General features: G+C 44.3%; 1 protein-coding gene across 2 annotated transcripts in view; it reads right to left on the bottom strand.

Moving 5' to 3' along the window:
• ALPK3 (alpha kinase 3) overlaps positions 1 to 21,382 on the bottom strand; it is a 996,430-nt gene that overhangs the window by 104,166 nt on the left and 870,882 nt on the right. For both annotated transcript variants that reach the window (XM_069222021.1, XM_069222022.1), the window contains one exon: positions 17,002 to 17,090. In XM_069222021.1, the coding sequence (XP_069078122.1) occupies positions 17,002 to 17,090 (89 nt within the window). The remainder of the gene's footprint in view (positions 1 to 17,001; positions 17,091 to 21,382) is intronic.

Below are 21,382 nucleotides of genomic sequence, written 5' to 3'. Positions count from 1 at the left end.
ACGTGTTCACGTCAGGCCTACTTTGCAGAACAAAACATGTTTATCTGTGTAAACACCATGTAGGCCAAGGGTCGTTAGAAGGGTCCTTCCGGCCAGGAATTTTCATTCATTCTGTACGCCATTTTGCAATCGACCTCAGCCTTGTCTCTACAGCCAAATGAGGTGTCGGAGGGCAGACCGTCTTGCCAAAGTAACAGGGGTGGGTGTGTCTCTCATGGACTCAGAACAAACAGATTGGGCTAATACTGTCATGCTCAGGCTTTGGTAGGAATCATTTATTCATGTTTATTGCAATATGTTGTTGTCCATTTTTACATCATCGGTTTTCACAATCCTAATCCTGTTATGTCTCATTAACTTTATGGTTGTATTGAAAACTATTCTGCATCTTTTTCTTTGTCTGCGTAAGTTTGAAGATCATTGCTGAGAGAAAAGGATATGACTTGTTCACTGCAACTCCCCTGAGAAGTTACTAGAGTATCATGTGCTAGACTGCCACAAACCACCTTCACCCTTTGAGTCTGGATGAGGTACTGCTAGCAAGCCGGTAGGATTAGGTCGACAGTTGACAAACTGGTGTGGGAGAGAATCAGTCACCCATAAGCGGTGGTGCTGCCGTCCCAAGTCCAGCAGTCTAATGGAATCATAAGAGTCACACATGACATGACGCCCAACAACACCAGCACTCAGTCAGCCTTGTCTCCAAAGAAACTTGAGCCATGAAAGGGCATGTCCATGAGTTAGGCCTGGATGTCCCCACAAAAGCGAGTTCTCCTCAGCCAGACGTGGTGCTGTAAGGCCACCGATGACAACACTGCTCTACATAGCCAGTTGGTAGTGTCCAGCCACAATGTAAGGCAAACTTAGCTCTGTCTTTCCCATCAGCAATAACGTAGGAGAGTATGGCTAGGGCCTCCTCCAAGATTATAGGCAGCATATGCGCAACCAAGCCTCTGAGTGAGTAGGAGTATGAGCCCAAAAGACATGCAGTGTTCACCGACTGCAGTGTCAGGCTGGTTGGAAGAGAACATCTTCCCCATAATATCTACCCTCTTGGATTCCCTGTCGGGGTGAGTGGTAGAGAATGTGCCAGGGTTTACTTTGGAAATGGAGGCTGGGACCACCAAGACCTCCGGGGTCGGGTGTGTAGTGAAGAAACAGGGGTACCCTGGGATGGGGCAATGGCGGTGGGCAATCAACCTATTCACAGGAGCTCCTGTGCAGGGCTTGGACCAGGTCTAAAGTAGGACATCTGTGAGGGCTTTGCTAAACAGGAGAAGTGGTTCAGACGTGGTGACCCCAGCTGAACACCTCAGTCAAGGCATTTGTCTTGGCAGCCACAGTGGGTAGCTCAAGGTCTAGGACCTCAAATGTCCTCACAACCATAGGGAATGAGGCTCCTTCCTCCATAGAAATGGTTGGATGAAATACTAAGACAGTATCTGGGAAGGTATCCAGTCCACTGGCATCTGCCAGATCTTCACACCAGTGCCCTCAGTGACATCCAGGGGCTGGTATTCATTTAGGTCCAGGGGCCCCTCCCAATCAGCCCCAAGTCCTAGCTGAAAGGAACAGGACACAAACTGTGACCTGGTTGGTATGCCCCCAGTTGGCGCCGGAATTGGCATCGGACGACACACTTCTGACTCCGTATTGTGTACGTGGCAAAGTTGAAGACCTTTTCCACTTCTTGCTCTTTTTCATTTGTGGGACTTACCGTAACAGCCGGACAAATTCAACTGTGACGAATAGCGCTTGGAGTGGCTCCTCGACTGATCCCGGGACCTTCGTCTTGACCGGAATTGAGACTGTCACGGCGTCACACGTCGAGTAGCAAAGAACTGGAGGCACCACTCCTGCAAGCTTTTGGGTGCATCGTGGGACAGATCAAAAATGTAAAATGGCTTTTGGAAGCAAGCGATTGAGAAAGGGCAAGATAATACCACACTTAGTATATAGGATGGATATGGACTGAGACAATGGGTAGTACCTCAGTGAGTTACAGACATTAAACTATGGAGGTAAATTGGAGTTAATCATAAAGCTGCGCAATAATATCAATATGGTCTTGGTAACGAGGAAAAACAAAGAATGGCACTGAATTCGACACGTATTTCAGATATACGTCAAATGCACGTGTCAAGAATGACAACCTTCTTAAACGCATTTTCTAAGCTTTTGGACATGGGTGTAATGTTTAATGTTTAAAAAAAAAAATGCATTCTAAAAATATGTTAAAATACCCGCATGTTGAAGTAATAGCATTGCGCAAAGCAACTTTTCAGGAATGATTTATACAGGAGTGGTGTATGAGCTCAAAAGTGAGTTGATAAGCTTGACATGACAAAGTTCAACTCCAAGGGGAGGAAAGCTTTTTGAAATTTACGGAATAGCTATTTTAAGGCACTACAGAAAATCCTGAATCAATGGCAATGCCTCTTCCTACGGGATCTAAAAGATTTGTGAGAACCTTTAGCCACAATGGAAAAATTAAGATAATTCTTGTCTTATCACCATTTTTCCAGGTCACTCTGGACCAATTAAGATCATTTTTGTCTTATTCCATTTCAGGCTGACAGCCACGTTTAGGGCTATCTAACCGCAGGACACTTTCCATGGCACTGTCTGCATTATTCTTCAGATTTGCAATGTCTACTTCAGTGGAACTTTAATGTGCATCTCTCTTTTAGTCGGTCTTTATGTATGGATTCACAGCTATGTTCTATTCCTTTCTAATAACTAAAATATACTTTCTCTATGAATATGCATTATGGCTCAGCTCAGAGAAAACTGTCATAAATTAATCTAGTACTGTAGTATTGAGAAACAGTTACCACCTTTGATCATGAGCTTCTGCTGATTTTATGCATTAGGCCGCAGATAATATCCCCTGTAAAGGCAGGCCAATGTTTGTTCATGTTTGATATATATATATATATATATAATATGGTGGCAGTAGTCACTAGGTAGTTATAGTCAAGACCATGTTTCCATAGAAAAAGCATTTTTGCATTTTTTGACTTGCCTATATCTTTTGCTCTGTTTGACGAATCTTAATGAAATTGTCCCAAAAAAGTGTGCTGTGATTCATGTTGAGCATGGAAAGTTTTGAGGTGATCTGTCAAGTGGGGGCTGAGAAAAAAGGGGGGGGGGAGGGAGGAGGAATAGGGGTAAAAAAAAGTTCTTTGGACATGACTACAGCCGGAACCACTGGACGGAATAACACCAAATTTGGCAGAAAGCTAGTGTTTGGTATGCAGATTAAATTTTCGCTTATTTGGTGTGAATCAGTTCAGTAGTTTTAGAGAAATCAAAGGGAAAACAAATGTGTATATCTCTGGCCATGACGACGTAGCAAAGATTAAGAGCTCATGTATGGTAAAGTCACAGCTCTGATTGGTCGTCAACACTTCAAACCAGGAAATGTTGACAGCCATCTTGGGACTTAGCTTCAACCAAGTCCCACAAAAAGATTTTTTTTTAAAAAAGACAATGAGCCAGGGTGGAGTCACCCTGACCCCTTAGCTCTGGTGCTGTGGTCCCACAGGGACTCCCTCCTCCGGTGTTAAAGTTAAGAAATATTTTTGTACAAACTTTTTGCCGCAAATTTGTGTGCTTGTTTTTCACGAGCCCTCGGGTGGGCCAGGTCCCATGGGCATTCACAATTTCTATGCCCACCCCCGCAGACCCGGGGGACCACCACCTCCCCAGGGCTAAAGTCTTAAACAATGTGGGTGGCAGCGTGGCCCCCTGTAGCGCCGGGGACCACCACCTTTTTGGGGCTTCATTGCAAATTGAATGCAGGGAACATGCCGTCCGCAGCCCCAAGGACTGCTACCTCCCCAGGGCACTTTTCTAATGAAGTGTGGGGGGCCGTGCAGCCCTCCAAAGCCCTGTGTACCACCACCTCCCTTGGGCCAGAATAACAGAATGAAGAGTCCATTTTGGACCCCCGCACCTTGGGGAGCACCACCTCCCCGGAGCTATTTGGTTGAAGGGGGGCATGGCCTCCCTCAGGGAGCTACTGATGGCCCTGGGGACCGCCACCTCAGAGGGCCACTCCTGCTATGTCCTGGGTGGCCACATGTGGGACACAGATGTTTGCTGTGGCTTGGCTGAAGCTTTGACAGCTGCTGCCAACCCACAGCAAACACTCTGCTCGCAGTGAGGGGGAGCTGTCAAACAGATCTCCCTCATTACAAGCAGAGGTTTCCTCTGTCTCCTTGCCTGCAAAGATGCAGTCAGGGAAACAGAGGAAACTGCTCTCAGAGAGAGGGAGCTACTTAAGCAGCTTCCTCTCTGTGACAGCAATGCTGGCACCCATAGGAGGTGGGGAGCCAGCCGGGACCATAGAGGCCTTCAGGCTCCACCACGGTCCCCTAAATTGTGACATGGAAACCCATGTCATACGGCCGGGATGGGGTCCCCGGGGCCAAGATTGGCCTGGTAGAGGGAGGAACACGGCCCCCCTCACCAAATAAAATAAAATAAAACTTATGCTGGGCCTCATGGGATTGGATCCCTAGGGTTGAGATCGGCCTGGGAGGCGTGGGCCATGCGCTGTTGGGTTGGGCCAGGGGCTATGCGCCGTGGGTTGGGTGGCTATAGGGGATGGCCGCAGGCCCTGTGGCCAACCCCCATTGTGCAGTGCATGGCCAAAGGCCGTGCCCAGTGGTGGTTGGATGTGGTATAGTAATGAAAATTACTTTCTGTTAATAAAATTTAGAAATTCACTGAAAAAACACAAAGGTTACAGGGACGTTATAGTTAGGAAACAGAATTTTTTTAAAACATAGAAATTCACTTAAAAACATAAAGATTACAGGAACATTATAATTAGGCTCACATTGTAAACGTACAAAAACATAGAAATGTTATAGTTAGAGTTATCTCAAGTAACTATAACTCGTGCCCTAAGGTAACTAACTTGCGTCTTCACCACGCATTGCTGATTGCCCCGCAAATTATGGCACTCCTGAAATCTTTGTTAACATCATTGATATTATCAATGTAATATTTTCAGCAGAACATTTGATGAAAAAACTGCACGGCAGGGGCGCGAGTTATAGTTACCGTACGGCATGAGTTTTCCCCAACAATCATTAATTCTGTATTAAAGAAGTTATGGCTCATCCATTGCTAAACGGCTAATAAGAAATCTCTCACATGCACTATGAGACCGTATGTTGAAAACAATATCTGCCTATGTATCATGAGTATTAAGACAGAACAAAACTCACTCAACTTTACCAGGTTAAAAAATGAGGCGTAACAGAAATGTTGAAGGGACAATAGTCTTTCTGCCCCTGTCTGTCCGAATTGGGGAGTTTGCCCCAACTTTGTCCCCCTAGTTGGGTGGGGGGTGTTGAAAGCCATCTAGGCACCAGGTATTTTACATTTGGGGAAAAAGAAAGGGGTGAGTGTGGGTGTTTCACTCTGGCACTGGCCATATCCCTTCCCCAAAAGGGACAAACCAGTCTTTCTGCCCCCCACCTAAGGGTCGTGCCCCCAATTTGCAACTGGGAGGAGGCAGAAAGACGACTAGACACCATACGTTTCAAAATCATGCCAAAACAAAAAAATGAATGGGATGGCCTAGCCTGGCATCGAGCCGTACCCCTGCAAAAGTGCCTGTCTTCCTGCCCCCCAGGGGGCAGATAGGAGGCTAGTCCCAATGTTGGAGGTTGCCCCACATCTGCCCATTCGACACCAGAGATTTTGCATTTGGGGCAAAAGAAATGGATATGGGTATTACAGTCTGGCACTAGCACCCCCACTTCCCCACACCAGTTGTTCTTCCCCCTCCCCCATCTAGGAGCATCATCCCCAATTTACCCATGGGTGGGGGCAGAAACCAGCTAAACATCAGAAATTTCTAAAGTCATGGCAAAACATACACAAGGATGGGGTGGCCAACCCTTGCATCGAATCATACCCCTGAACCATAGGAGCAAAAGTGTTCCCCACCCACATCCCTTGGGAGCAGACAGGAGGCTTCTTGCAATGTGGGAGGTTGCCCCAAATTTGCTCCCCCCTGGTAGAAAGCCCATTAGGGATTTTGCATTTGTGGCAAAAGAAATGGGTATTGGCATAGCAACTCCCCTACCCCAAAAGGGACAAATCAGTCTTTCTGTCACCCCACCAGTGGCAGACAGAGGGATTTACTCTCAATTTGGCTGTGGGGGGGTGAGGAGGTGGCAAAAAGTACTCTACTCACTAGGGATTTAAAAATGGAGACAAGGGTGCCCTTCTCTGACATTGAGCCATACCTCTGCCCCAGTACAAACAATAGTGGGAGAAAGCCTACTAGACACCAGGGATTTTGCTTTTGGGATAAAAAAGGGGTGCAGGCACTCTACTCTAACATTAGGACATACTCCCACTCCAAAAGGGGCAAATCATTATTTTGGCCTTCTGGAGGGAAGAGGGAGTTTGCCCTCAACATGCTCCGGGGTGCAAAAAGCCCACAGGATGGTAGGACTATTTTTTTAAACAAGAAAATGGGGTAGGTTTGGCCATCCTGATATCCGGCCCCACCCGCAGCCCTAAAGCATCAACACTCCCCTGTGGACTGAAACATCTCAACCCAATGTTAAGCGAGAGAACATCTGGTTCTTGTGCTTGTTGTTTTTAATTATGGGCCGGGAGATTGTGTCTAAATCCTAATATCGTCTGACTTGCAATGATGAACGGCTGCACCTTTTGGCCTTGAGTAGACCTCCACCTGAGGAAATCTACCAGACCCAGACATTTTGGAAAACTAGACACCGAAGGGAGTTCAGGGTGGTATGCTTGTGTGGATTCCATGATGTTTTCTTCCCTGCAATGCTCTGCATACCTCAAACTTCACCTAAAATCATACATTTTCCTTGCATTTCTGTGATGTAAAGTTTAAAAATGCACAATAATACACAAGATTCCTACTATCCTCCACTTGTCCTGTCCTGAAGTGGCGGACTGGGAAAAGTGTGTTAAAATTGACTATAGGCCTTAAACATATGTGTTTAATAATCCCTACAAGGACTATGTCAAGATTCAAACTAAGGTAAGGAGTGACACTGGAAATAATGTTCCAACACTCACAAAGAAAAAAGAAAGGAGGGGAAAAAAGGAAATTATCCTTTAGCCCTAAATGATAATTACCTTTTTCCCCTCCTTTCTTTAGAGCCTATAGTCAATTTTAGCACACTTGTTCCAGTCCGTCACTTCCTTTATCTGCAGCATTACATTTTTTCCATTGGGCATTGCAGTGTCGGGCCAACGTGGAGCAGGCCCTATGATGAAGCATGATACCCATTTGGGTGTGTGAAGGCTTTTGCTTTTGAACATAGAAGTGCCCCATTGATCTGTGTTCAAAAGAAGGGACTGACTGAGTCCCTCTAAATGGAACAGTGTACCTTGAAGTGCTGTCGATTTTAATTGGGAGGCTGTACACTGGACCGGTGAATCTCCCCATCCCTCTTTTGTATGTTAAGAAGACCGTGGAACAGCCATGCAAGTCACACTATTCTGGATTCCCCTACATATCTAATTAAAAAAAATTCGCAGGTTTGATAGGGTTCCCTGGGTGCCAGCTGAGCTAGGGCCCAAGACCCACATCTACCCACACTGCAAAAAAAGGGTCAATCTTTAGTGGAAAAATGTGACGTGTCCATGTTGCTTTTCAGGCCCTTTGCTGTTCAGGGCACTAGGTCTACTCGCACTAGTGAGGTACAGTTTTTATCAGGAGATGTATTTACACAGAATAGCAGAATATTTGTTATTACAAATGGCATTTGTGCCTTCCAAATGTAAGCCAATTTGGAAGAAAGAAGATACTTTGAAAAAGGCCCTCTAAATTCTGATGGGTACCCAGAAATTCAGAGATGTACAAATGCTTACTGCTCCTAAAGTCTGTATCTGGTGCCCATTCTAGAAATACATAGGTTTCCTTGGTATCCATTTTTCACTCTGTATTTTACCATATGAAGTGCTCTATATTCCATACACCATGAAAAACCGTTGTAAGGTGCAGCTCAGTAGTTGGCTTGGGTACCTCGAGTTCTTGGGCAACCTACAAACCCTATATAGCTCCACACCAGCAGACGTAGTGGTATACTGCTTTTGTAAATTGGCCATTGTGACAAGAAGTTATAGATGAAAACGTCATGCACAGGGATGGCCTGATGCAGAGAAAAATGGCAGCTTAAGCTTGAGCTCTGTCTCCTCAGCGCGGCATCTACATCCTTAAAATGAAATAAACACACCATCCACACTATCTATATCTCAATGAAAATGTTAAGTCCTGACAGCGAGCTGCTGGCGGCCCCAAACATGCCCGCTATCGCACTGCTGTGAGGCTACACTTAATGACTCAACATACTCACCCAGCCACAGAAAGTCTACGACCACACACCCGCTACTACAATTGAAAAGTGAGTGACTGTTTGCCCTTCCGATTATAACACAGCTTATGTTCTCGCCAGCATGCCACTAATGATTTGGGGGGCCATTAATGCTCCATAATGATTCTACTGCTACCACAATTGAAGCGGCTCCTCTACCTCGACTGGCCTGCCGCGCTCTGAAGATTAGCCACAAAAGCCTCCATCCTGCTCCCACGATCCTATCAAGATGTCAATTTGAATCCTTCCTTGCATGTTTACTAGTAACGCATTCGGTAGCGCTCCACACACCCATGTCATACAAATATACAAATATCAAGGGAGCTACACTCCCACCACCGAGTGACCATGCCATAATTGCCATAACTAACCCCATTTTGCTGAATAATACCGGAAAAATAAACCACCTGCTGCAGACATCCTGACTGCTCCCGCTTGCCTGTTTGTCAAAACAGCTCACTCATCTGCTTCATTTGTCCCGTTTGTCAACGTGGTGAGACCGCTGAAAGAAACTCGATAAGGCCTGTTATTACCACCTACAGGGCCCAAAATTCCAGAAACACTTCCTGCCTTTCTGTGATGTGAAGGCAATGAGTGACATTGGCTTTTGCTTTGCGCTCTGCCTTGGTGGTGAAGTTGGCCCCAACTCAACATCCTGCACTCAAATGATCAACTAAGAGCTGATTGGAAGCCTGTTTAGTGCCTGCACAGTGCTCCCTCAGTGCCTATTCAGTATTCACTCAGTGGCCTGAAATACCATGCAAGGGACTGTGTCCTCACAATTCAATACCGCACTTCAATCAGACAACTCAAGCAATCCAACAAGAACTGGTTGGGAGCCTGATGAATACCCGTGCAGTGCTTACTCAGTTCTTTTTCACGCTACATCAGATCTGCTATACCTGCTTGAAGCACTCAAAATTCAATACTTAGACTTCAGGACCGCCTGCACTAAGAAGGCTATGAGCGACTTCAGCACCAACCTCATGCTCTGCTCATGTGTTGATCTTGGCCCCTACTAAATACCTTCCAATCAAACAATCTACCGATTTGGAAGCCTGCTTAGTGCATGCAAATTTCTCATTCAGTGCCTATTCGTTGCTTATTTATTCCCTCAAAATTCCACAGAAGTGATTGTGTCCTCACGATTTAATACAACACTGCAACCACCACTGACTTGCCGATGCCATATACCAAGGGCGCACGTATACGATTGTACTTCTATTGTTGGTGAGGCCATAAATGCTCAAACAGAAGTTAGGCACTTGTGAAGATCTCCCCTCTGCTGTACGAAGCATCCTACTTCCCTACTACTGTCTAGAAACATGTAAATCCACTAGAGTGGTTAAGACGTCAAGATGGCTGAAGAATACTCAAAATCTGTTAAGAAAATGACACATTTGAAGCCTCTGACACCAGAATCACTCATCAAAAGCAAAACTAACTCAAGGGCACAATGGACACCATCCTTAAAAAATACTCTTGTGTCTTATAACTTCCCCAAACTACAAAAGTGAGCATGGACATCATGCAGCAGGATGTGGCAGATATGAGATATGATATCAAACAAATAACATACAAGCTTTCTGCAGCTGAAGAGCGCATTAGCGACTTGGAAGAATAACCTCTCTTGGTATTAAATAGACCTCTATCTACTGCACAAAACCTCTGAATCGATACAACGCGCCATCTCCGAACTTGAAGAGAGAAACAGGAGAGGCAATATAAAACACTTAAGTTTTTCAAAAACTGTGAAAGATAGCAATGGCTCATGCACTGCCTTTCTGGAAGGCTGGATCCCTCAAAGCGCCAACATTTCCTTTGACAACCGTTTTGAAATTGAAAGAATGTACCGCATCCCTACTCGACAAAATGATTGTGCTGCTTCAACTGGCCCACGGAGACCAATAATTTGTAAACCTCTTTGTTATTAGCATGTAGAGCTAATTCTGGAATTAATACGTAAACACAAGTACATTACATTGGAAGGTCACCGCATCACCATTGCTCAAGACTACTCTAAGCCTACTGTCCAAACAAGGAAAGGCTTCCTTTCTCTCAGACCTAGACTATGGTCCATGAATATTCCCTTTTCCTTTTTAGGTCTACAAAGGATTACCTACAAAGGGACATCAGATCCGTTTCATGAATAGCAAGAGCTGGTCTCCATCCTGGATAGCATTTAAGAGTCCGAGATGGACACATCTTCTTCTACTACAAGGATGTTGTAAAGTATTTTCACCTTTTATGTTGGCTATCGTTTTACACACATCACAGACACCTGTTTAATGTCTTTGGTGATTTATGATGCTGGCATTCACTGTGATTAAGTATAATCTGGCTCCGCTTGCAAATCATAATGTATGAAGCTGTACTTCCCTTTTGCTCTCAGCTATAATGTTTCCCACAATATCACAGACAACTTCGGGGCCAAAACTGCAGCCTCATAGTACAGCAACACCCATTGTTCTCGTTGCAAAACCACACATCACAAAGTGCAACACAATGCACAACTCCTTGACTCCTTACATCAGTCTTCAATTACTGAAACTGTTGCCATTTCTCTCTAGCTGTGCCCAAAAGCTCAAATACTACTCCTTTCTTGTGCGGACTTCATATTTGTCAGATTCTACACTGATATGCTTGGCTTTACTAAGCCCATGTTTGTTGATAATTGTCATCTTTTGCCAGCTGTTGGATCGGCGCATCCACTTACCTTTTCTAAACATGTTACTCACCTCGCAATGGATGCACTAACGGATCCACTCACCTGTTCTAAACTCATTACTCACCCCACATGCTTAGTATGTTAGAGTTACTTACGTATTGTCATTGTGCTATCTATACAGTCACTCTGGAACTCTCTTGTCTTAACACATCTGTTTGGGATCATTTGCATATTGACGAGCCAGAACGGTGGCACTCGGGAGATGTCTAGTCCTCTCCTTTGGGTCCCATGCGATTACTCTTTCAGGTTGGGGATAGAGGGTGTGTAGGGTGGGCAGGGATGGGTTTTGGAGTTGGTGGGCTCTAATTGTTGAAAAATGGAATTCTCATCATCATTACCAAACAAGCAAAGATCACTGTATTAGACACACTTACTGACCAAAATGGGAGGTGGACACTTAACAAACAATCACAATCTGGTAAAGAATTCTATTTGCTGAACACCTACGCGCCTAACAATGATGACATGAATTTCTGGACTCACACTGATGAACTGATTGCAGGATTCCCTAATGAATCCCAACTGATAGCGGGAGGTGACTTCAACCTCCCAGTTGATCCTATCATAGACAGTAGTTCAAGAGCCAAATTAAGCCATCCTCATACCACACAATGCTCTGAAAAATCTGTTCTAAGTTCTCTCTTGTGGATACTTGGCGCATTCAGCATCCAGACACTAGAGAGTGTACATTTTACTCCCCACGACATCAATCTTTCTCCAGAATTTATCACATACTAGTATCCCACAACTTGGGGAGAACGATCTCTGACTCTTCCATTGAACCCAGACTGATCTTAGACCACTCAGCCAGGACTGGGCCACAATTATTCCAAATGAAAAGTCAGGGAGACTTAACCCTGATATTCTTTAATGGAGCACCCATTTGGAGACGATCTGCCACGCTATTGAAAATGTTTTGACCGAATCCTGCCTCCCTCAATGACTGTCCTCCCCAGTTACAATGGGACACTTTCAAGACCACTATTAGAGGGATAATACTAGAAATCAGCTACCACATTAACAAATCTGCAAACAAGCAGATGGAAAATTTGGAAACCGAGATCAAACAGTTATAACTCAGGCTTCACTCAGAGAAAGGCAAACTCCTTCTAGACACTTTACCCCAGACAAAATATGAATTTAACAAACTTCTGAGCACCAGCGCGAGACAATGGGTGACCAATTTCACCTTAATAATGTTATGTGCTTATAACACTGCTAGGGAAATCCTAGCCCGCTACTTAAAACACAGACAGAGTAGCTCACAATTGACTCCTATCAGACACATAGAAGGTCAGTTACATTTAGATTCTCATAAAATATCTAATGTTTTCCTGACTTCTACAGGACACTGTATGACAAAAATACTACTGTTAAATCCTCAGATAGCCTATCATACCACAACAAACGAAGTATACGCAAACTTGATGCCCAACACCAGGCCCTACTAAATCAGACCATTACAGATCTAGAACAACAATCAGCAATCAAATGCCTCAAACTTGAGAAAGTACCTGGGCCACACGGCCTCATTGCCCAATTCTAGAAATCATTTATGGAAGAGCTACGAAAGCCCTTTCTGAAACTTTTTCATGACTATGCAAAAACCCGTTACATTGGGTGGACTACTGCCAAAGCAACTACTGTTTAGAAACATCTAAAATCACTAGCGTGGTTAAGGCGTCAAGATGGCTGAAAAAGGCTCAAAATCTGCTCCGAAAAGGACAAAGTTGGTGCCTCTGACACCTGAATCACCCATCAAAAGCAAAACTGACCGCAAAGGCACAATGGACACCATCCCTAAAAAAAAAAACGTGGTGTCTTACAACTTATCCAAACTACAAAACTGAGCATGGAAAAAGATCATACCTACCCCAAAAATTACAGGCCAATATCACTCATCAATTTAAACTGCAAATTCTATGCTAAAATCCTGGCTAAACATATTGAAGCGTTATTACCACTTCTGATCGGCCCATATCAAGCTGGCTTCAGCGAGGCTCGCCAATGATAATCTCAGACAATTAGGCCATATCTTACAGATTTCCAAAACTAAAAACTCACCAGTAGCTGCTATAGCGCTCAGTGCTGAAAAAGCATTCAATAAAGTTGCATAGAGTTCCCTGAAGATCACGATGTCCTGTTTTAATCTGGGTGACTCGTTTATTAAGATCGTAATGGCCCTATGCTCAAACCCCAGGGCTAAAATTAGGTCCAATTATGTCTTACCTGATTCTTTTCTACTTAAATAAGGAACAAGACAGGGCTGCCACTTATCCCCCTCCCTCTTCTTTTTAGCCACTGAACCACTCTTACTGTTGTTCAACTAACATAACAATTCCATAGGTGTTAGCATTAACGTCGACCTTTCAAAACGGCGGCCTATGCAGACGACATCTTAATAATAACAGAAAATGCAGACAGTGCAATCCCTGAAATAATGGCCAAAATAGGATAACACTCTTTGGTTGTGGACTATACCCTTAATAAGGATAAATCTGAATTAAGACAGCTGAACATTCTTTGTACTAAGGAGGTTTTGGGTCATTTGGGCTCAGCGTGGCAACCCTCATTTCTTAAATACCTAGGTCTTGAATTCAATAACACAACCTCGCTGAATATATCCTACACAACGAATCCCTGGTGCTCCCGAAAGTTCAAAACTTCCAAGAAGGATGGTCGCCATGTTTTCTGACTTGGTGGGGCAAACCTGAATCTATATAAATGGTTATCACCCCAATAGTTAATTACTAACTAAATATGTACTTCCTTCTTAAAAAATTCATTTAGAACTCGAAAAAACCTTGCATCTCCTTAAAGAAACCTCACCTACCCAAACACCTAGATGCGGCCAACCTTGCAGATTTTTGAAAATACCAACTTGCCTTTCTGGCTGCGCAATGTGTGAAATGGCTTGATAATATTCCTGATTTCATACGTTTGTGGCTCTCCTTTGAACGATTACTAGCAGACAATCTCCCATTGGTGTCTCTCCTAATTATCTGCAAAGATCAATCCAATTTTGATAACATAATTCTGAAACATACGAGGAATTTCCTGTCACATCTTAACCATCGTTTTTCAGATGTGAAAATAAAACAGTCCCAACAAGCCTCAATTTGGTTCAATAAGGATGTCAAACATGACCACACCATTCCCACAGGAAACCTGCGGAGGTCGAAGGGAATCTTTGGTGGGTGGCCTTGGTTCTAAACAAAATCTCTTATCATTCTAGGACAATAAGCAAAAATACAACATTGCTCTATCCGATTTTGATGATTTCATAAAAATTAAAGTAGCTCCCTCCAAACACAAAGCCTTTCCCTTTAGAGCTGCCTCGTTCTTAATATCCCTAAGACTACTCAAAAGGGTGTACACTTGGCCTCTAAGATATATGCCAAGCTTAGCCCCATGACTACTTCATTATGTAACGTCACTCCACAGAAATGGTGAAAGGACTGGTTCCAGGACTGATTACCAACCTGCCTGGGCAAAAAAGATGAGCTTCCCCATTCACCCAAAAAATGTCACCTAGTCTTGCCTAGATCAAACTGCATATTCTACATAGATGATTCTGGATCCCACACCGCCTAGCCACACTATGGGCCTGATTCTAACTTTGGAGGACGGTGTTAAACCGTCCCAAAAGTGGCGGATATACCACCTACCGTATTACGAGTCCATTATATCCTATGGAACTCGTAATACGGTAGGTGGTATATCCGCCACTTTTGGGACGGTTTAACACCGTCCTCCAAAGTTAGAATCAGGCCCTATGCCTCATTGACAAAGATACTTGCTGGAGCTGTAACTTAGCAAATGCGGATCTCTGCCATATGATGTATGAATACCCTCAATTACATGGGCTAAAATTCACAACACCATTGACGCCATCTTTCATATTAACTTCCCTAGGAACATTTCGTTCTCAATAAGCGGCGCTTTTAGCCCCTCACAAACGATGAGTTTACAACAAGATTAACTACACCTAGCAGATTTAATGTTTATCCTAGCTCATACACCAATTCTCTCTTCTTGGAAATCAGTTGGGAATGCATCCATCCGCACATGTTGGCAATGGCTGAAATGCAGTAGAGGCGCACATTTCATTTCCTCTACTCCATACCCTTGGATTTCAGCCAAAAAGGCCCTATGTAATAGCCTGGATCAATATCTGGAATTGATCAATCTCCCTTGAGAAAATGTGGCTGTCTCCTCCATATCCAGTTCACTGCGTCCACATTGCTGTGGTCTATACTCAGTATATGTCCCCAAAAACAGACTTGCTGACTTACCTACCTGGTCTTGACAGGCCTCCAACACCATCTACTGGCTGTTTCTCTCCTCCCCTCTACCTGTTTTTATTTTCTACCTTGACTTACCCCTGTCCTTATTTCTTTTCTATTATTTTTCTCTTACTTTCCCACCACTCGAATGAGCAACAAAGTTATCAATACCATATTGAAGTTTTGGGTAAATGTCTCCTACACCTGGTTCTAGCCATTTGTAAAACACAATACAATCACATTGTGTCAACTGTACTCAGCTCATGTATGTATGACAACTGATTGTTTTGCACTAAAATCCTCAATAAAAACTTCTGAAATCAAAATAGATGAAAATTTCACAAACTGCAGTTGTTTCCTACTCATTTTCATTTTTTTTTATTTCAACAGTTAGTTTCTTTGTGAAGGGTTTGAGGGGTCGACACAAATGAACCCTTGTTGAATTCAGAAATATATAGCTTTCCGGGATCTCCCATGGATTTCACACTGGTTTCCACCACAAACTAGAAGTAGCCGGCAAGCACAAAAATTAAGAAGAATGGACTACCTCTTTGAAAAATGCCAAACCTGTGCTAAAATAGTTTTTTTGAGTCAGCTCTGCATGGTCCTGAAAGCTGGGAAGATGGTGACTTTAGCACAGTAAACCTTTAGCTGATGTCGTTTTTAGGGAAAAAAAGACCTATTTTCCCCCCAAAACTCAAAATTTAGCTATATTTTGCCTACTTTCTCGATTCCAACCAGGGGAAATCCACAAACCCCGGGTTCCTTTAGAATAAACAGGATGTTGGAAACAAATTGTGAAAATGTGGCGTGGATGCCTTATGTGGGGAAAAAAGTTATGGGACGAACCCAACGACCATGAAAAGGGGTCAGTTAAAGGGTTAATTAATAAATATAATAATGATGATTAGTTTTTGCATAATGTAAAAAACGATCAACTAAACCTGTTTATAATTACTAATAAACGTGGCACAAAGCGAGGGAATTTTTATATATTTTGAACCAAAGTTTTAGCGCCTATTGAGAGGCTGTAGACACTGGTTTTCATTTGATTATAATAACTCAGGGCTGAAATTTAAGCAGTCTTCTGTTAGGGAGTTATTATTGCTAATTTTACCTTACTTCAAACTTTAATTAAACGTGTCATATAGACGCATTTTGAAACGTTTGACATTTAGACATACACATACTAGTTTTAATGGTTGTTTATTCATGGAAGAATAGTGTTACTAATGAATTTTGGGGCACGCCACACACTCTTCGATACAGAGCTAATGCTGAATGTATTTAACATCATTGACACTAATATTGAGAAAATCATTAGAGCACTCCCAGAATAGCTTTTGTAAAGTGAAGTAATTGGGCGCTCATAATTGAAACCATAAAACGCGGTTCACAAATGAGTACAGTATAACATGATTGCTCCAGGAAAAGAGCAGGGCGTTGAGCAGGATGCTCATGAATCATTACAAAATCTATGTATCTGTCAAACTATAACCATGAATGTCCATTAGGTACGATCATTCGTGGAGTGGTGAACAGATAATTAAACAGTGAATAACATTCATAATGTGAAAATATAAAAAAAATATAAAAGGCTTACTCTAGTATTTGTCCGAAGTTTGGGACGACCCGTGCTTCTGCAGCAAATATTTTGCAATATTCTCTTGTTGTGTTTTGAATTTTGCAACTCTGTAATTTTAAAGACAAAATTGTAGCATAAGTTGTGGCATGCTCGATATTCTCCCATGAACGCCCTCTTTCTTATATTTCACAGATAAGTATCTGAAAGCATCTATGCATTAATTTTAAATACAATCGGTTAGTTGTGATTTCAAGTGTTGTAAATGAGCAAAAAGCTGTAACATAGTAGCATGATTTAATGTTCAAGGCGGTGCAAATGTTGTAAAAAAAGTATCTAAAAAGCTATACATAAACCCTAAGAGAGTAACAGTGCAAAATAAACAGAATGGTCCTCACACCTTCACAGTGCATCGCAAAACAAGCCTGATGCCATTTTACTCTACTTCATAGTCACTGATCTGAGTTTCCCCCTTTTGTTGTGACGGAGTAACCTGTCTGCCAAGTTCTAAATCAGGCCCTATTTTTTACATAATGTTTTATATTGCCATTTTTCGTAACGGATTCACTGCTGAGCAGTAAAAGCACAAACAATGTATAGTTACTCCCGGGGTTTCATTGAATTAATCAGGAGAAAGATACAATGTAAGATACCTGGAGGAGATCATGTGGCTAATGGGAAACATAAGTAATATGCTTTTGATAAGAAAGAGGAGCATTTACCATAGAAATGTCTGAGGCTTTAGCTCTCATAACTATGTTAGTATGACATGTCTAAAGGAGCTAAAGAAGAGAATAATAGAGAAGTCAAGCGAAGCTGTAGAGCAGAGACAGCGGTCGGAACGTCTAAAGCAAACATCTGTAGGGGTGCGTAGCGAGGAATCCATTTGGGTAGGCCCAATCAAAACGTTAGTCAATGTAACCGGAGGAGGAGTACCCTACACTAAAGAGGGTCAAGGAACCAGCGCTGGAGGTGTCAATACCCTAGAGGCCTGGAAGAGCCTAGGGAGCCAGAGGGCTTTGGGTGGGAGTAAAGAGGGAGCCATGGTAGGACAGCTCCAGCGCAATGAATCGCTGTTGTCGTGTGTTTCTTTCAGTGCATATACCAGCTGTAGGAAAATGGCTCCCTGTTGCAGTTACCCCCCACTTTTTGCCTGATATTGATGCTGACTTGACTGAGAAGTGTGCTGTGACCCTACTAACCAGGCCCCAGCACCAGTGTTCTTTCACTGAAAAATGCACCATTGCTCCACAATTGGCACATCCCTGGCACACAGATAAGTCCCTTGTAAAAGGTACCAGTGGTACCAAGGGCCCTGTGACCAAGTAAGGTCCCTAAGGGCTGCAGCATATGTTGTGCCACCCTAAGGGACCCCTCGCCTAACACATGCACACTGCCATTGCAGATTGTGTGTGTTGGTGGGCAGAAAAAGGCAAAGTCGACATGGCATCCCCCTCAGGGTGCCATGCACACAAAATGCTGCCTGTGGCCTAGGTAAGTCACCCCTCTAGCAGGCCTTACAGCCCTAAGGCAGGGTGCACTATACCACAGGTAAGGGCATAGCTGATTGAGCAATATGCCCCTACAGTGTCTAAGTCTATTCTTAGACATTGTAAGTACAGTGTAGCCATATTAAGTATATGGTCTGGGAGTGTGTCAAAACTAACTCCACAGCTCCATAATGGCTACACTGAATACTGGGAAGTTTGTTATCAAACCTCTCAGAATAATAAACCCACACTGATGCCAGTGTTGGATTTATTACAAAATGCACACAGAGGGCATCTCAGAAGATGCCCCCTGTATTTTACCAAATCCTTCAGTGAAGGACTGACTGGTCTGTGCCAGCCTGCCACTGAGACGAGTTTCTGCCCCCCTGGGGTGAGAGCCTTTGTGCTCTCTGGAGACAGAAACAAAGCCTGCACTGGGTGGAGGTGCTTCTCACCTCCCCCTGCAGGAACTGTAACACCTAGCGTGGAGCCTCTAAGGCTCATGTCTTTTGTTACAATACCCCAGGACATCCCAGCTAGTGGAGATGCTCGCCCCTCTGGCCACTGCCCCCACTTTTGGCAGCAAGACAGGAGAAGATAATGAGAAACATAAGGAGGAGTCACTCCCCAGTCAGGACAGCCCCTAAGGTGTCCTGAGCTGAAGTGACCCCTGCCTTTAGAAATCCTCCATCTTGAGATTGTAGGATTCCCGCAATAGGATTAGGGATGTCCCCCCCCCACCCTCAGGGAGGACGCACAAAGAGCGTGTAGACACCCTCCAGGACCGTAGCCATTGGCTTCTGCCCCCTGACCTAAACACCCCCCTAAATTCAGTATTTAGGGGCGACCCTGAACCCAGGAAATCAGATTCCTGCAACCTACAAAAAGAAGAAGGACTGCTGACCTGAAAGTCGGAGACAACAACTAACTTGGTCCCAGCCCTACCAGCCTGTCTCCAGACTCAAAGAACCTGCACAACGACACATCCGACCGGGCCCAGCGACCTCTGAAGCCTCAGAGGACTGCCCTGAAATGAAGGACCAAGAAACTCCAGAGAACAGCAGCACTGTTCACCCACAGCAACATTTTGGCAACTTTGAAGCAACTTTTAAAGAACTCACTCTTCCCGCCGGAAGCGTGAGACTTCACCCTCTGCACCCTATGCCCCCGGCTGCAGCTCCACAGAACCAACACTGCAGAGAGGACTGCCAGGCGACTGTGACCTCGTGAGTAACTTAAGACGACCCCCCGCACCCCCACAGCGACGCCTGCAGAGAGGATCTAGATGCTCCCCCTGACGCGACTGCCTGGAACAAAGAACCCGACGCCTGGACCAAACACTGCACCTGCAGCCCCCAGGACCGAAAGGAACCGAACTCCAGTGCAGGAATGACCATCAGACGACCCTCTGCCTAGCACAGTCAGTGGCTAGCCCGAGAAGCCCCCCTGTGTCCTGCCTGCATGCTAGAGTTTCCCCCGGGTCCCTCCAGTGATTTCTACAGAAAACCTGACACCTACTAAGCACACTGCACCCGGCCGCCCCTGTGCTGAGGGTGTGTTCTGTGTGCCTGTTTGTGTCCCCCCCCAGTGCTCTACAAACCCCCCCTGGTCTGCCCTCCAAAGACGCAGGTACTTACCTGTTGGCAGACTGGAACCGGAGCACCCCTGTTCTCCATAGGCGCCTATGTGTTTTGGGACCTCCTTTGACCTCTGCACCTGACCGGCCCTGTGTTGCTGGTGCAGTGACTTTGGGGTTGCCTTGAACCCCCAAGGGTGGGCTGCCTATGCCCAGAAAACTGAACTTGTACGTGCTTTACTTACCTCAGAAACCTACCTTACTTACCTCCCCCAGGAACTGTTGATTTTTGCACTGTGTTCACTTTTAAAATAGCTTATTGCCATTTTAACCTATACTATGAATGTTACTGCTCTAATTCAAAGTTCCTTACTTACTTGTGTGGAGTACTTTGCATTTTATGTATTTACTTCAAATCTTGGATCTTGTGGTTCTAAGATATATTTTTCTATATAAAAACTATTGGCCTGGAGTTACGTCTTTCAGTGTGTGTTCCTCATTTATTGCCTGTGTGTGTACAACAAATGCTTAACACTACCCTCTGATAGGCCTACTGCTCGACCACACTACCACAAAATAGAGCATTAGAATTATCTAATCTTGCCACTATAAACCTCTAAGGGGAACCCTTAGACTCTGTGCACACTATCTCTCACTTTGAGATAGTATTTACAGAGCCAACTTCCTACACCAGCAAATCCCAATCAGCAGCTAACAGGTGCCAACAGAGGCCTTTGGCCTTTTCTCTTTGGAGGGCAATAGTCTCGTCTTTAGCCCAAAATTTCAGTGATGGGCCCTATGTCAAGCTGGACTGGGATGTGAGCACTCCTCCAGTTCAAGGTGATATCTCTAGTCTCAAGAACCAGTGATAAGTCGAAAAGAATGGGTGGTAGCCTTAGATTTCTTCCGCCTTTTGTAAATGCAGAGTGGGCCAGCCTCCCAGGAGTCTACCTTTGGTAGTACAGTGATCATCTCTAGACGATGTGCCACCACAGCCCAATATTGTTGCAATGAGGCAGTCCCAGAGTATATATTTAAAGTCTGCGAGGGGAGGGCTTCACGTAGCTCAGGAATCTAAACAACTAGGGAAACAGGAAAACTCTGCTAATTCAAGTAGGAGAGAGGGAGGCTCTGTGCATTACAAAGAATTGTTTACGTCGGTCTGGCACTGTGAAAAACTTTCTTTGGGTATTCCAGAGCTCTAGACCACTCCTGCAAAACCTTACTGAACTAAGCCTCCCAAATATCTCACATAGATTGTCGTGAGACATGCGCATGAACGACCAGTTCTTTTTTTATTCAGCTGATGAGCTTGCAGCAATTACCCATTGTATGC

This window comes from Pleurodeles waltl, chromosome 3_1 (assembly GCF_031143425.1).
Source record: "Pleurodeles waltl isolate 20211129_DDA chromosome 3_1, aPleWal1.hap1.20221129, whole genome shotgun sequence".
Lineage (NCBI taxonomy): Eukaryota > Metazoa > Chordata > Amphibia > Caudata > Salamandridae > Pleurodeles > Pleurodeles waltl.
The sequence above is the reverse complement of the archived record's forward strand: the minus strand, read 5'-3'. Positions and strand labels throughout refer to the sequence as shown.